This window comes from Acanthochromis polyacanthus, chromosome 16, assembly GCF_021347895.1.
Source record: "Acanthochromis polyacanthus isolate Apoly-LR-REF ecotype Palm Island chromosome 16, KAUST_Apoly_ChrSc, whole genome shotgun sequence".
In the NCBI taxonomy this organism is placed as follows: domain Eukaryota; kingdom Metazoa; phylum Chordata; class Actinopteri; family Pomacentridae; genus Acanthochromis; species Acanthochromis polyacanthus.
The window spans coordinates 10,455,028-10,470,757 of record NC_067128.1 but is presented as its reverse complement, the minus strand read 5'-3'; the positions used below and the strand labels follow the sequence as shown (position 1 = coordinate 10,470,757).

General features: G+C 39.7%; 1 protein-coding gene across 1 annotated transcript in view; it reads right to left on the bottom strand.

Moving 5' to 3' along the window:
• Positions 1-15,730, bottom strand: part of tulp4a (TUB like protein 4a) — a 32,322-nt gene that overhangs the window by 11,220 nt on the left and 5,372 nt on the right. Inside the window, 3 exon segments of the mRNA XM_022212863.2 lie at positions 2,080-2,260; positions 2,763-2,924; positions 4,265-4,393. Coding sequence (XP_022068555.2) covers positions 2,080-2,260; positions 2,763-2,924; positions 4,265-4,393 — 472 coding nt within the window.

The window sequence follows — 15,730 nt, the reverse complement described above, 5'->3', positions numbered from 1 at the left end:
AGTTTTTAAATCAATCATTTTATCTTAATTTTTCCATCAAAAAAGCAACATATGTAGGAGGTATTTACTACTTTTCTGATAGAAAGGCAACTATTTTGGGGTTTGGACTATTGGTGGGTCAAAAAGAATTTCAACATGCAATTTCAGGTTCTTGGCCATTTTTTTTTATAGACAAAATGATTAAATATTAAACAAATCATTGGTTGTATCTCCAAAGAAATACCGTAATTCTGCCCAAGTACCTGCAAGAATGTAAAACTGGTCTTTATTAATAATATTCCAGTTGCTTTAGGTGAATCAGTACTCCAGAGCAGGAATATATTGATAGGAAAGACAGCCATTTCAATTTGAGGTGTAAAAGTGTACAGAAAAGCATGGCCTTGAGTGATAATTTCTATCGGGCCCAATCAATTCCTATTGACTGGTTTAATTAGTGAGTTAGAGCATAATCAGTGATCCAGCTAAGGAAAGCACTTTACAGCTTCACTGCTTGGTCTGTGGTGAAGGGACAGGAAGAAACAGCACAACGGGAGGGGAACAGTAGCACACAGCGCTAACAACTGGGAGTATTTCAGTTAAAGAGAAAAGGAGGCAAAAAAGCAAACAGGAACCAATAAGAATGAGCTCATTACGTGGGCTGGTGTACACAGTGAAAGCAGCAGGAGGAGGTGGGTAACCAGATGCAACTAAGCCTTGTGAGGCAGCTTTCAATCCCAGTGTAACATATACTCTCTGTTTGAAGTGGAAATTAGTTGAAAAGTTCCACTTCTGAAGCTTCATGAAACGGTTTAAGCTACAAAGTTTGCCTGTGAGATCAGCATCACATGTGACTTAGAAAAACTTTCTAACTTCAAGTTTCAATAAATAACTTCTGCACTTCAATCCAACGGTGTAGTCTAAACAAAGCAGAATTGTGCTTTGAAATGCAAAATTGTTCGACAAAAAAAACAACACAGAGTTTTGACCACCACCGTGTACACACTGGGCAGGACATCTGGTCATAATTACTACAGAACTGCATGTATCCAGCCAAAAATATGGTGTGTTTTAATAGATTTTTCAAGGCATTCACAGGTGGACAACTGTATCTCTGTATTCATACAGTGCAGATAAGACTCTGAACATAGCAGACCATTAACCAATCAAATTACAACTACCTCTTGTTTGTATGGAAACTGAACTTACTGTACTGTGCTTTGGATAGTGTCAGTCAAAGGATTTTAATCAACTTCAGACCGAGTTTACTTATCTTAAATACAACTTCATAGGTTAAAAAAATATTAGATTTTGTTCCGTTGGTCTTCATAGATTTCAGTGGAGAAACAGCGGTAGAGCTGGACTCTCAGTTGGTCACACCAGCATAGGAGTAATAGCAACTCAAGATTTGATATTTGCGAAATAGTTTAATCTCACGATATACGAGTTTTGTCAACAGTTGTTTCCCTGAGGTTGTCTGATATCAGTCCTGTACACTGGGGACAGACAGCAAAATCTGACATTCTAATGTCTGATTTGCCCAGGTTTAAACCAAGTAATTTTATCTTCATGGGCTGTTTTCTATCTGCGGACTTTTCCACGAGCAGAGTGCATTGTAAACATCAACATAGCCTTTGAGCGTGCTCATTTATGTGGGAAGCCAAATTAGAGATCGCTATTAATGTTGGTTTAGTTTTACAGACCCAGCACTGTGTTAGCCTAAGTCAGGTAGGGAGAGAATGAGTGACCAAATGACGAAGACAATGCACCATTTTAAACCACAACCGCTAATACAGTAACTACTTGTGCTGACCAGAGCGTCTCCAACATGTCATAATGATCATCATACACTCACAAATATGTGAAATTTTGACTCGGACACTTCGATAAAACGGTCGTAAATGCAACCATTTTGGTCACCTTGGTAGAGAAAGAGGTGTGGTTTGCCATAAAGGTCCCTGGTCACAGATGAACCATGTATATTGCATTTATATGGCATGCAACAAAGATGTAGACCATCATAAAGTCTCCAAACAGACCGAGTGGGTGTGAACAGGTCACTGTGCAGAGTTTTCTGTTCAAATCAAACCCTGTGCAGCATACCTTGTGGTGGGGAGTACTCGTCGGAGTCTGTGTCACTTTCACTGCTGTCCTCCACCAGGAAGCTGGGGTAGTTCCAGGACATGCTGACAATACCATCCGACTCGTGAAGCAGTATGTGGGCCAGCATGCGCCCATGGCAGTCCATCACTATGACCTGACCGTCTGCAGTACCAAACAACACCTGGAAAAGAAACGGCAAAGGGCTATTTGAGACGAAAAAAACTGCATGACATTTAATAGGGACACAGACACAAGAACAAACATTAAAAAGGGAGGCACACTCGGTCACAGAAAAGGAGACAACAAGCAAGGAAAGTCAAGAGAAATGCATTTTACAAAGGAAAAAACTTGAAGAAATAGACATAAACAGGTTGCAGGCGATGAACAAAGACAGAGACGTGTATATAGACTGAAAATCTGATGATGTCCAACCTGAGCTGACAATTTACCAGCATGAAAGCAAAAACACAGCCCAACAAAACCAACGAGACGCTCAAGACAGTCAGCGCTTGCTGTCACTCACAGATCTCTCAGGGCCCTTCTCCACCTTCTGAATGACAAGTGTTCATACTCAAAGTGGCAAATGAAAAACTCAAATTTCTACATGTATTAGCATTCAAAGGTTGGCATAGTGCTCGGGGGAAATGTCGTATCCTTCAAAATCTGTAAGGTGCGTGTCTTACCTGTTGGTCATCGGGAGTCCAGATGCCACAGGTAATCTGGCTTTCCAGGTTGATCTCGGAGGACCAGTGCCTTTGCCCACTGACGGAGCCCACCAGGACAAAGCCATCACGATAGGAGATAAGAGCCTGGGTGCCATCATGGGACCAGGTGAAGTCACTCACCTATAGTGTGCAAGACATGCCACTTTAGAATGAAATATTTAGAGGCTAATAGCTTTAATGAAATGGTTCAGAAAATGTTTTCACAACTCAACTGGAATTTACAGAATCAGCAGTCTCTGATGTTTGCTCTCCTGCCATATCACCGAGAAAAACTGAAAGTTATTTGATTAATTAAGACTGATTAAATTAATCAATCAATCATTTTTATAGTAAAATTCAAAAAATCCCATATGTCACATTTCTTTGTTAGTGATGTCACATGAAAATGACTGTCTTCAGGTTTTTGACTGGAGGTTGTACATAAACAATATGAACATGCTACCTCAGGCTGTTATGAACTATAACTGGGCTTTTTTTTTTTAAAGTTTTCTCTTTTATAAAATAAAATGATGAATTATTGAACAAATCATTTGTAATAGTCCCAAATTAAACAACCTAAAATTGTCCAACTACCTGCAAAAATGAGAAACTGGTCTTTAATAACAACATTCAAGAGTTTTAAGTGCCTCAGTAGTCACCAGCAGGAGTATAAATATCAGTCAAAGTGACAATTATAGGTGTAAAGAGGGGCACGGTCTCAGGGAGTTATTTGTAAGGCACTTAGACTCATCAATTTCCATTTCTGGTTTTAATGACAACCACTGGTACTGTCAGAACATGGCAGAACACAGAGTAATTGAAACACATGTCATCCTGCAGACTGTTAACAGTGAAAGTGTCTTCACTCAAATAGTGAGTAGCTTGGTGATTTTTAGTTTAAATTTAATACTTGTATGTAATCAAACCTTAACCTCCAGGGGGGAAAAAAACAGTGTTACATTGAAAAACAGAGGAAATAATAAAATGACAATACTGTTTAGACTGTCATCTAGTAAATAAATTGATCACAAACAATAAGATGCTGTCAGATTCAGCTCAGCAGATGACAGCGACTGACTGATGGGGTCTATACATCACCCATGTTTGATAGGCTTCATGTTAAATGAGCAAATGGAAGGTCAGGGATAAAGACTGAAGGAAACCCTCTGACTCGTTTCTCGGCTGAGAAGTGTTGGAGATAAATCGCTCAGTCAGTGACCACATGGTGGGAATGTTACCTTAAGACTATCTCAACGCTTTTGTACATCACTATTTTGTTTCAATATATAATATGTGTTGCTACTGCTGCTCGTCTTACTCCTAATATTGTCTGTGCAGTGCTTCTACTAACTATTTATACACACTGCATTACATTTTTATGAATACTATTTTTATGTCTGTACATTTTGTCAGTGAAAGCACATTAATAAGAATGCAATGAAAATCGTAATCCTGCTTTTTGTTCACTTTCTGTCTCTTACTTGAGCTCCACGGTCATTGACCAACTCCACAGACCAGCGACCTTCATATTGGATCCAAACAAAAATCCCTCCATCGGTGTCACAAGTGGCCAGTTTCTGGAAAGGCTCATTCCACCGCACCAATACCACCTGTAAAGCACACAAAATAAAAAAGGGGGGAAATGAGGGCGAAAATGATTAGATATTTGGGTCATTTTGACAGACATCATTTATTAGGAGACATGCAAATGAACCAATTCCAATTTAGCTGTGGCCTCACACAGTTTTGTGTACTCTTACCTACAACAGATAATATGAGATAACCAAGAACAAAGAGCTGTGTAAAAGTGCCCTTGATTAAGGCACAAAACTCTTGCCTGCATACTTACTGTTTCTTACTCTAATGCATCAACTGAATGCCTAAAATTCAGAAAATCCAATCCAAGTTCCCACATTTCAATGAGCTAAATTTAGCCTCAAGCGAGATGGAAATAAATCACAAAGTGGGTTAACCTCCTTTTGAAAAAGTCAAGGAGGAGTGAATATTCTACATTTTACAGTTGATGAGAATCAATCAAACCATCGTCTGAGTATTTTATATCCATGCCACACCTCTTTTTAAACCAGGAAATTTCTGACGACACCAGTAAAGACCTTGTTTTATGTGTGTTTCAATGCACATAAAATTTTTCTGTTCTTATTTTATGGAAAGCATTTCATTTATTCAAATAGGTATTTTGGAATATGCAGTACACATCTCAGAAAAGGGGAAAGCAGCAGTAAGAAAAAAATAAAAAGCTAAGAGAAGGGAAGTGAAGGGGCACGAGTGCATTAACGTCCCTACAGAAAATACCATGCTGTGGTTAAAGGGTAATCGCACAGTAAAGTCTATAGCATGTAACGGCTGCAACTCGCAGGGGCATGGATATCTGCATTCGTCCTGAGGTCACTGGAAAAACAGATGGATCCTCACTGGCAAAAGACACAAGTAGCAAAGGAGGAGGGCATTAAAAACTGCCAGAGAGAAGTAATTAATCAAACTGCATGTAGCCAGTTCCTCAGTCAGTGTCACTCATTTTAAAGGCACCCATTATAATCTCGATCCAGCTCCTCCTCCCCCCCGGTGTCTCTCTCTCTCTGTCTGGTCTTCCGTAGCGTGACTCAGCCTATTCCCAGAGGAATAATCCTAAGAAGGGAGCAGCTCTGCTCTCACTGAGTGAAGCACGTGGGCTGAACACGCTCAAACACACAACACAGGGCAGGTTTTAGTGGGGCTTATGCTCTTAGAGTGCAAGTCCAATAGATCAGGGGCTGAAAGTTGGATAAGCCAGCCAGTCCCGCTCTTTTTCCCCCAAACAACACCATCTCCTCTTTACCCTTGTGGAACACACTCATGCTCTAATACGTCCATGACACAGGTGTCATTAGCAAGGTGTTCATGACACCATTTTATATTCTTCTGAGAAGAGACAGTTACAGAAAAAAAATTGGGAAACCAAAGCTAATCAGTCATTCTTACAACACCTGAATACTAAACAATATATTCATATTTCTGAGGTAAAGGCTGCATTAGATCAACCACCCCAACTCTGAATAGTTTTACATAAAGAGAACATTCTGTAACAAATAACAAAAACAGAATGTTTAGAATGCACTTCTGCAAAATCGGACTTTGACCACTATCATACTCCTTTGTCACTTACATCAAAAAGTAATTTGGTTTTACGCAATATATAATTGTAAGCTAAATGTGTTTTAGGGAAAGAAAGCAGAACTACTTAATATGTGCACAGCAGCACATTCAATGAATGGTGCATCATTTCTAACTGAACTGACTACAACTTCAGCTCAGAATATATCTGACAAATCACACTATAGCTTTACAATAAGTTCTTTTCAGCAGAATCTTGCAATATCAAATAAATTACAGACAACGCAGAGTTTTTGAATATGTAGCAGAGATGATAAATAGCAAGGCTGAAGCAACTCAAGCTATCCATCATTTTTATTCAGCAATTCACTATTTGTCACTCTCTTCTGTATCATTAAATAGTTCTCCCAGGTGAACATGAAGTCATCTGTGTCACACAAACATGTTTATGTGAAGACACAATGTGTAGAGTTTGAGCTCAATGAGTGTACAGAGGCATTCATCACTCTCCTCAGCAATGAGTTGTCCTGTGAGCCAGATTTAGTGTGTTTTCAGTCCCTCATCTAGTGGTATATATCCTAATGTTGCTCTATATGCGTGTCTCAGCTGGCAAGCTGCAGGGAAGAGGACACAATGAGAAGCGGCCCACTGCAGGTCTGCAGCAAAGCTCTCTATGTCGTTCTGAGTTGACCATGTTCACAGACCATTAAAAACAGCCTGCCATCTATCATTCAGGGACAGCAATCACTCATGCAGCAGTGCTCACTGGGTGCAAAGCTAACAGGCTTCTGCAGCAGTGTTGTCAAAGATAACAAATTTCCATGCACAGGGATCTCGTTGAGGGAACACAAATCCTTGTTGTTACTCTGTCCGTGCACTGTCTGCAACCTCTGGTAATCAAAAGGGATTTTCCGGATAGTATTATACAACAAAATTCAGTTTCAACAAGTTGCATTAAGGCATTAGATTAGGTAAGAGCTCCGGTTTGCAGAATTCTAACATCATTTTGACATTGTACATACACTAACAAAAAGGGTCAAAAGAAAAACACACATGTTGTGTCTCACGTGTGCGCACTTAACTGCAGCCCCAAAGAGGTAAGAATAAACTGTGTATCTCAGTAAATTTAGCTCATTGTGGAGATTAGTGTGAGCTGGTCAGGCATCCTGCGAGGTGGATAGCTGAGCACCTCGCTGTGACGCAGCGGTCTGGGAGATCAGACGTCACATGGAGACAGACAGGATAACGGTGAGAAGGCACAGGACAATGAGGGGCTGCAAGCACACACAAAGACATGCGAATGTTTCTGAAAGAAGAAAATATTGATCAACAATTTTGGCCAATAATTACACAATTAGTGCTCTTATATTCAAAAATCTTTTCATGAACTTTGGAATAAGTATAAAACAATCAACATTTATAAAATTACAGAAAGGCTTGATGGAGGACTTTTAGCTGACAAGCATCATTTCATCCTAACCAATACTGAGTAAGGGAAAAAAAGACACAATGTGCTTCCATTTCCTTAAATTCTGCACATAGTCACAACCTCTGCTTGGGCACTTGGCACTGTGTTCACTCCTGCAGTGCTTTGCTGATGTCATTCCAGCCCTGACCTCTTGTTGGGGCTTAACAAGTGCCTCCACAGTATGAGCTGCACATTAGGAGTGAAGCAGCAGCTCTGGTTCTCCCTCTCTGTGTTTACACTGGAGGCACAGTATTGAGCTGTAGGTCAGCTGCATTTCACAAGAGCACAGAGTGCGCTCTACTAAAAATGAGTGTGTAGACGGTTGGATTGATTAAAGTAGTAGACTCTGTTCCACCCGATACATGAGAGGGTCGACTGAACAACACGGCTGAAACAACGTCTATGTAGACACAGTAATGGCTGTAAATTTGTAATGTTACATGGTGATTGCATAAAGGGCGTTTCAGCCATATTTCTTACATTTTCTTTCTTTCCTTGCATAGCCACCGTATTTGTGTATTGGGGTCTGACTGCTAAATACTACACCTTAATGCTCCTGTGTAAACACAGATCCTACATTGGAGCTGCTGCTGCTCTGCTAGCATGCCGTTTACCCTACACTTTCAATGTAAACACAGTTGTAGGGACTAGGCACAGAGCTGACCCTTGCAATTTAACTGAAGACCAAATCAAATCAAGGGACAGCTTTGGGTTGCACTGCAGTCAGCAGAACTGAGGGGACACTGTGACAGTGCAGTGTCATAGTGGTGCAGTTGTGAGGACGAGTCCACGACAACACTAGTCCATGGCACAACTTTGTTTTTGTACAAAACGCTCAAGAAAAGGTTTATATTAGACACGAGCAAGTCAAAGCAAAAATTAAATAAATAAAAAGATTACTTCAGTTTTGCCTTCATATGTTTGTCCTCAATGCAGAACTAAATTTGCCGCATACCAATAATAATCACATAAAATACAAAAGCAGTTATAAAAGGTTTAAATATGTTGACCACACAACTACAGCAGCTATAGGTTTAAGGGCTCAGATTTCTTGACTGCTGAGTCACTAATCATCAAAAGGTCAAAACTAACTGGTCGACTACACTTTAAAATTAGATACAGAGCCAGCCAGTGAGAAGACTCTTCCCTTTCCCTTCACTAACACGTCCAGCTTCTGTGATTCTGGGTTCTGACATGATATTAAATCGGACACAAAACGCAAAGCGCTGTGCTGATATGAAAGCAAAAAAGTCAGAATGAGCAAAGTGGGGCAAGAGTGATTTGAAAGACAACTGAATGGCAATGGGACAGGACCTTTGGGGGAGGTACACTCTGATGTATATGAGTATGTCAACCATGTGATAAAACCTTAATCAATGTTAATATCTGATAGATGATGGCATTTACGTTATGACAGCTTGTTTCAGTACATCAGCTGTGTGTTGACTAGCTGATTGTGCTTTTAAAAGTTTAGTAAGGATTAGGATAAGGGCCACACATTTCAACATTTTATGTATGCAAATTATTTGGTTATGTTGTTGAGTGAATTGGTGGTAAGGTTCTGTCTTAATAATGCAAAATAAATCATATCACCACCTGCCACACAAGCGCTAATGAACACTGTAGAAAACCACATGACATTTATAAACAAACTTTATCAGAGTGTGTAGATTGTAATGAACTTTTTTTTTGTCCATTTCCTAAACATGTTTTAGGACTATAATAACTAATTAGTCACAGTGTCAATGCTATAGGCTAAGCAGAAACCAATTAAGTGTGTCAATTTGTGTTAACTTCTTTTTACTGCAATACAGTAGCAAATATAAAGTAAAATTCATGGTATACAAAGTTTTCAAATCCTTCCAGCTATTTGCTATGTAGGATGGAATGAGGAGTTTTTGTCAGGCAAACAGTAGTTTTAAATTAAAGTGAACCTAAGTGAGCAAATATGTCTGTCTGATGATCCAAGACTACAAACACAGTTCATAATAAAAACAACCTGCAGTGTACAATCCATGTTGTCCTTCTTGGAAAATTTCTCATGAGCAGACACCTGGACCTGAAGACGCAGCTGAACCCAAGTGTTATGCAACATGTTCTCTCTAAGGGTTGGTGAGCACACTAAAGCCATTTCCACTAAGCACATTTGTTGAGACCATTTTAATGCAGGGGTCATGTACTCTGCAGACTTGAGCAGAGTGGCTTCCAATGGCAAAGATCAGTCAAGGAGAGAGCAGATGAGGGTAGGGTAGCATAGAGCACAGAGGAGATTAAGAAACAAGTAAGAAGACGATGGAGGTGTGGTACAGAGGAAGGAACCAATTAGGCAGTATGACAAGACCAGGACTGACAGGTTAGTCTCTAAACACAGGTCATGATGCAAGACAAGCTGAAAAAATCTCGTCAGCTTGTAGCCTGTACAGCAGGCAGATTTATTCTTCATTCAGTCTGTCTTGCATTTCTTTGTTATGGTCCTCATTAAGTCTTAACAGATGAGTTAGTTGTAGCGCATCACAGAAGTAATGCAGTACCCTGTTCTTCCTTTGTGGCCATTTGAAAGAGCTGTGCAGGTTCCAGATCAGTGTTGATTCTTGCACATGCCCACTACTGGAGACATAGACTGATTTATTTATGAGGCTTGCCAGGAAGCAAAAATTAGCACGAGAACATCCCAGAGTACATGTGAGAAACACACTGGCAGGACTCATCTTCACTGAATGTTTCATCTATCACAGTCTGCAGCACTTCAACACGTACCCGATGAAGTTTTAAAACTTAAATACTTTCAGAAGACAAAAGGCCAAAACTAGTGGCACAACAAAACTATACATTACCAAGTGCTTTTGACAGAATGTTAAAACTTGAGCCACACCAGTTTCTTCAAAGCTTCATAGGAGGGGATTTAAATCGGCATAGTGAATACTTTACAGTCAAATAAATTGGCACCATGTATTAGAATTGTAGACATAAATTAATGTGTAGATCAGTATTTAGGCCACACAAGGAAGTTGCACTGTTAATTCATCTTAAATGACAACGTGTTGAACGCAAGTTTTTGGCCTGATGTCACAGACTTCTGTTGGATTCAGGCTGCAGATACTTGTTCCTTTTTGCCTTACAAAATAGTCTCAAACTGGCCTCAAGGGAAAACTAGAATGTGAGATTTCTGCCTACGGGCATGATTCCATCTTGGTGTGTATGAATGTATTATAACTACTAGGGATGGTTCGATCCGATCCACTGGATCGATATCGCGTTCGATCCAGGCCAAAATGACTCGATCGAGCATCGGAGTTTTATATTAGAACTCGTTCGATCCGATCCATAAGCCCAATCTGTCTCATATATCCTCATCTTCTCTTTTCACGACATGCCGTAACACAGACGAGCCGTTGCCATGGTTGCCATGTGCCCGTGTTTTCGTCACGTGAGCAGAGAGTGAAGAGAAGCCTGGAGAGCTGTGGTCATCTCTTCCATGTGGAATTATTATATGCGAACGGAGGAGAAAAGTAAAATAGCTGAGTGCAACGTTTGAAAAATGAGTGTCTCAAGGGGTGGCAGCAAAACCGGACATTTTAACACAACGAACTTAATAAAGCATCTGTAGAAGCATCATGGAAAGCAGTACGGAGACTTTTTACAGGCGAGTGCAAAACAAAAAGTGACCCACGGCAACCATCGTTGCAGGAAGCACAACAGAAGGGTACAAAACTCGCTCCAACGCCAGAATATAACAGAGAAAATTGTCGAGTTCATTTGTCTGGATGACCAACCACCTTGTGTAGTGGAAAATGTGGATTGTTGTATTATTTTCGCATGAACGTGTGCGCCTTACGTTTCACTCTGTGGCCACTTGACGGCTTTTCTGTTGTACGTTTACTGTTTTTTTTTTTCCCACTGTTTTTTGGGTTAAATGTGATTAAGTAGCGAACTGTGGACATGTCTTCGTGTTAAATATGATTAGGTGACAGGTCTCTCCTCTTCTCATCTGCATGTCCGCCCCACCGGTGTCTAAATGGCATCAGGGTAGATCCTATGCTGCTCTCAGCTTCACTCGCATGAGAACGTTAGGACAGGGTTTAATCGCCAGATATTGTTTATATTCCATCAGTGTTGTACATGTCAATAAAATAATTGTTCACTGTGTTTTACATACAGTACAACATCAGCGGCTGCATGCAAAAGAAGAAAGACACTAGATTGCACTGTCACTGTTTACCCTTGTTTTTCTGTTTTTGTTTTGGTGCAGCAAATCAGGTGTATAGCCTAGATTTTTATTGTGTGTCTTGAGAAGCCATGTGCAACTACTGAGTACTACCTACATTGTTCTAGTGGAGATGCTATTATTTGATGTTAATTCATAAATTATTTATTGCAGCCTTGCAATGCCATTGAGGTGTAATGTGACTTTTCTGTTTATACACTGGGATTATTTAGTTTAATTTAAATATGTGCACCAAGTTGCAGTTTTATTTCAAACATTTGAATGGTGCAGCTGGGTCTGTTGTGTTTACAAACGCTGTTAAAAGCGATGTGAGCTTTAAGTTTTAATAAAGCCACAGCAGTTACACATAACTTGTTGTCACATGTTTTCCTTCTTTCTTTAGGGGACCAGAACAGTTGTTGTACAATGAACGTGGTGTTTTTAGATGTCAGTATCAAGCAAATTACATCCATGTATTATTAACAACTTTTAGAATGACAAAAAGAATCATATCGGTATCGGCCAATCCTGAAGGCTGCAGTATCGACATCGGTATCGGATGTGAAAAAGTGGTATCGAGCCATCCCTGATAACTACCATGTCTGCTCAACAGTTTCAGCAGTGATACAAAACTTTTCAGCAACCAAGAAATGAGGTTCCAGTCACAACAACCCCTGAACACAATGACATTGCACTGAACATTTTATCAGGATGCCTATTTTAGGTAACCAAAGTGATCACACACCACCCTTGAGATTGTCCTTTATGCTCTACTTTCAGTTTCCATGCTTAAAAAAATAGCCACACTGTGTGTGTGTGTGTGTGTGTGTGTGTGTGTGTGTGTGTGTGTGTGTGTGTGTGTGTGTGTGTGTGTGTGTGTGACTACTATGTACCGCAGCAAATGTCCTAAAAGCCAGTAATGTGGCAGCACTAGTAAGCCAGGATATAATTGTACACAGTATCCAAGTCTGCTGCAATGTGGACGATGAAAAAAATCTGCATTCCTATTTTATATTATATAGAATATATATTATTATTATTACTATTATCATCATAAATGAAAGAAACGTATGCAAATACCTGACCGCATCACTGAATCTACAGCTGATCATACATAGCAAGCACTTAAGCATGATTCAACCAAAAGACAAATATCATAGCTAGCAGATGACAGGATACTGACAGACAACTTGCCCAAAATCTCTGTTGTGGCCAACATTTCCTTGTCAACATACTGACAGTCATTGTCAAGCCTGTCTTGGATGTTCAGCTCTCATGGAGAATGAATGGACTCCTAGTGACTAGCTGCTCACTCTGTTCAGCATCTGAATGCATTGTAATGGGAAAAAAGCACCGGACTGTCAAAAGAAGCGTTGATCTACTCTGACGCACCTCCCAGAGGGATTATTCAGCAACACCACAAGCATAGTCATATCAAAAGATGTAAAACTTAGTGCTTTCATCTATTTTCAACTTTCAATGTGGTGCAACTGACATGCCTGCTGCTAAAGGTTAGCAACACAGTTTAAACAACTATTTAAAAATAGCATCAGGACATTTGAGGGCATTTTTTCCTTCAATACAACATTTTCTTATTTGTCTGGTTGATGTATTTTTAGTCTAAAAAGAATTCTTACGCTGTCATAGCTGCTACACAGTAAGGTATGCCATTTTTAGTATATTATCAAGAAAAAATAAACAACACAAATGGCAGTAATGTCCCACTGTCAGACGGCTTAAAAAAAAAAATCGAAAAAAAACTAACTCACTAGTTCTTACTTTGCTGTGTTTTGGATACTGTTTTTCTATGCTAGTATGTTGTCCAATTCATGACATTTGACATTATAATGTTTGTTTTGTATCAACTATGAGAAAGAGACATCCACTTCCAGCTCATATGAAGCTGGAACCAGTTAGTGTTGTTGCTGTGGCAACACACGCCCATTAATTTGGGAGTCGAAGCTTCTGAAGCAGCACTGAAGGAAGTACTCCAAATTTTGACCAAGTACACCATATTCATAATGAACTTCAACTAACCAATGAAGCTAGCAGCACAATTTCAGCTGTCAAAAGTAATCCTGCCTGCTGTTCTGTCAACACTGACAACATCTTGTTTCAGTAAATTTTTCTTAGTTGGAATGGTGATCGTGTCCAGTGTGAGTTTCAAATGGCTGCTGGTTTATGGACCTGCAGTTTGAGAAGAAAGTCAGATTCTCTGGTCTTTCACATGATATAAGACAAAGATTAACTTAAATAAGGTAAAGGTACAGCTTTTCAGGTCACACTGGTACATACTTCTACAAGCAATTCCAGCTTCATTTTTTAATATGAGAACTGTAGCACAAATAAAGTTCATTGTTATTAATACCAAACCAAATGGCTTGGGATGCTAGCCCAAATCATTACATTCCTAATAACACTAGTATGCCACTATAACAACCTAAAATAGGTCAAAACATGTCTACCAAACAACCACATTACATGAGAAATCTGGTGAACAGAATGTAAAGTGCTGTGCTCCTGACATCTGCTGTAAAAGATGGTTGTGGGAGACTGAACAAAAAGATCATGACGACACATATCTACCCTCGCTCCTTTTGAAGCTTTACCTTGTAATTGTTTGTCACTCTCGTAAGAAGGGAATTAGACACACAGAGGACAAACATTCATCTGGATGTATTACAGGCCTTAGAAAAGCTTGTCATTATCTGGCGGAGATCGTAACAGACTTTGATTAAGTGCTACAGCAAGACAACAGCTGAGCTTCACCACAACATAGTATACTTGTGGTGAATCCTTTTATTCCAAGTAGCTTGCAGCATCTGTATCGTAGCGGGACTCAAGTATAAAAAAAAATCAAACCTCAACTCCAAGCATTAGCAATATCCCTTACTAAAGCAATAAAGTTCTCCGTTTGCCCTGTCATTAACAGATGCCTAACAACTTAAGATCCGGCTTTTACTTTACAACATTGCTCAAATTGGGCCAAGTCCAAAAGACACATCCATTCAGACTTGCTTACATTAGAACGATCGCAGGACACTTGGGTCCATACATCAACAGGAATAATGGCTTAACTTAAGTATGCTGGCATGAGTATCGATCTTGGCAGGTACAGACTCCTACAGGATAAGTTCATATTGCATTTCTGTGTGTGCTCATTCATGACACGAGTTAAACTAATCTGCTTGAAAGGACAGTCGTCAGCAAAGACAAGCGCTCAATGCCAATGCTGATGTTTAAAGGGCAGGACTGTCAAGAGATGCAACTGCATTTAATGCTGAGTGAGCAGCTTTGGAAGACAAAGAAAGGTTAACCAAATGTATTTGCATTGTTCTTTTAAAAAAATAAAAAAAATAAGGTAATTTAAAATGAAATGTCGGCGAGAGGAAAGTTTTTTACCTGATCAAAGACATATTTTGATACCTAGATGGGATTCGACACGATAGGCCAAGTTCCTCGGGGTCATTTCCTTTATGTCATAATCTATAGTATACTGCATTCTGTCCTCTCTTCATCAGAACTGGGATGAAAAATGCTGTGACTGCGTGAACACATCTGTCATAACTTGACAGAATTAATTAGGAGCGTGACTTCCACTGCTGTCAGAAACCCCAAATTATGCACAGGGTAGACGAGTGATGGATTTCACATTTCCCAAAGCATTTATTTATTGCTTTATATCAAATCAAGAGTGGAAGTGGAGAGGACATTTACCATTTCATTACTGCTGCTGGATGACGGCAGAGAGGAAATGTGCTTTTTTCACTAAGTTGTTTCTGAGTTGTAATGTGAAAACCATCTTGATAGATGCTAAAATCACACATTTCTATTAGCATTGTTACGGTAAAATCTGTGTCACGTAACTTCAGTGGGGTAAATTGTGGATGCAATTTAATGGTACAATGAAAATGCAGAAGCAGCGATGTAAAGACCCGTGTGACTTTTAGGGCTGCCATCTAATAGTCAGTGAAATATTATTTACTGAGACTTAACCAGTTTTGATTACCGTAGTTGATTGGTCACAGGAAAAACAAACAAACAAAAAACTCCAACTCCACAGGAAGTGGAAACACTGATGGAGAGACATTATCACATACTCAGCTGGTCCCTGTGGTTTCTGCATATGGCAGGCAGGATATCCAAAGCATGTGATCATTTCAA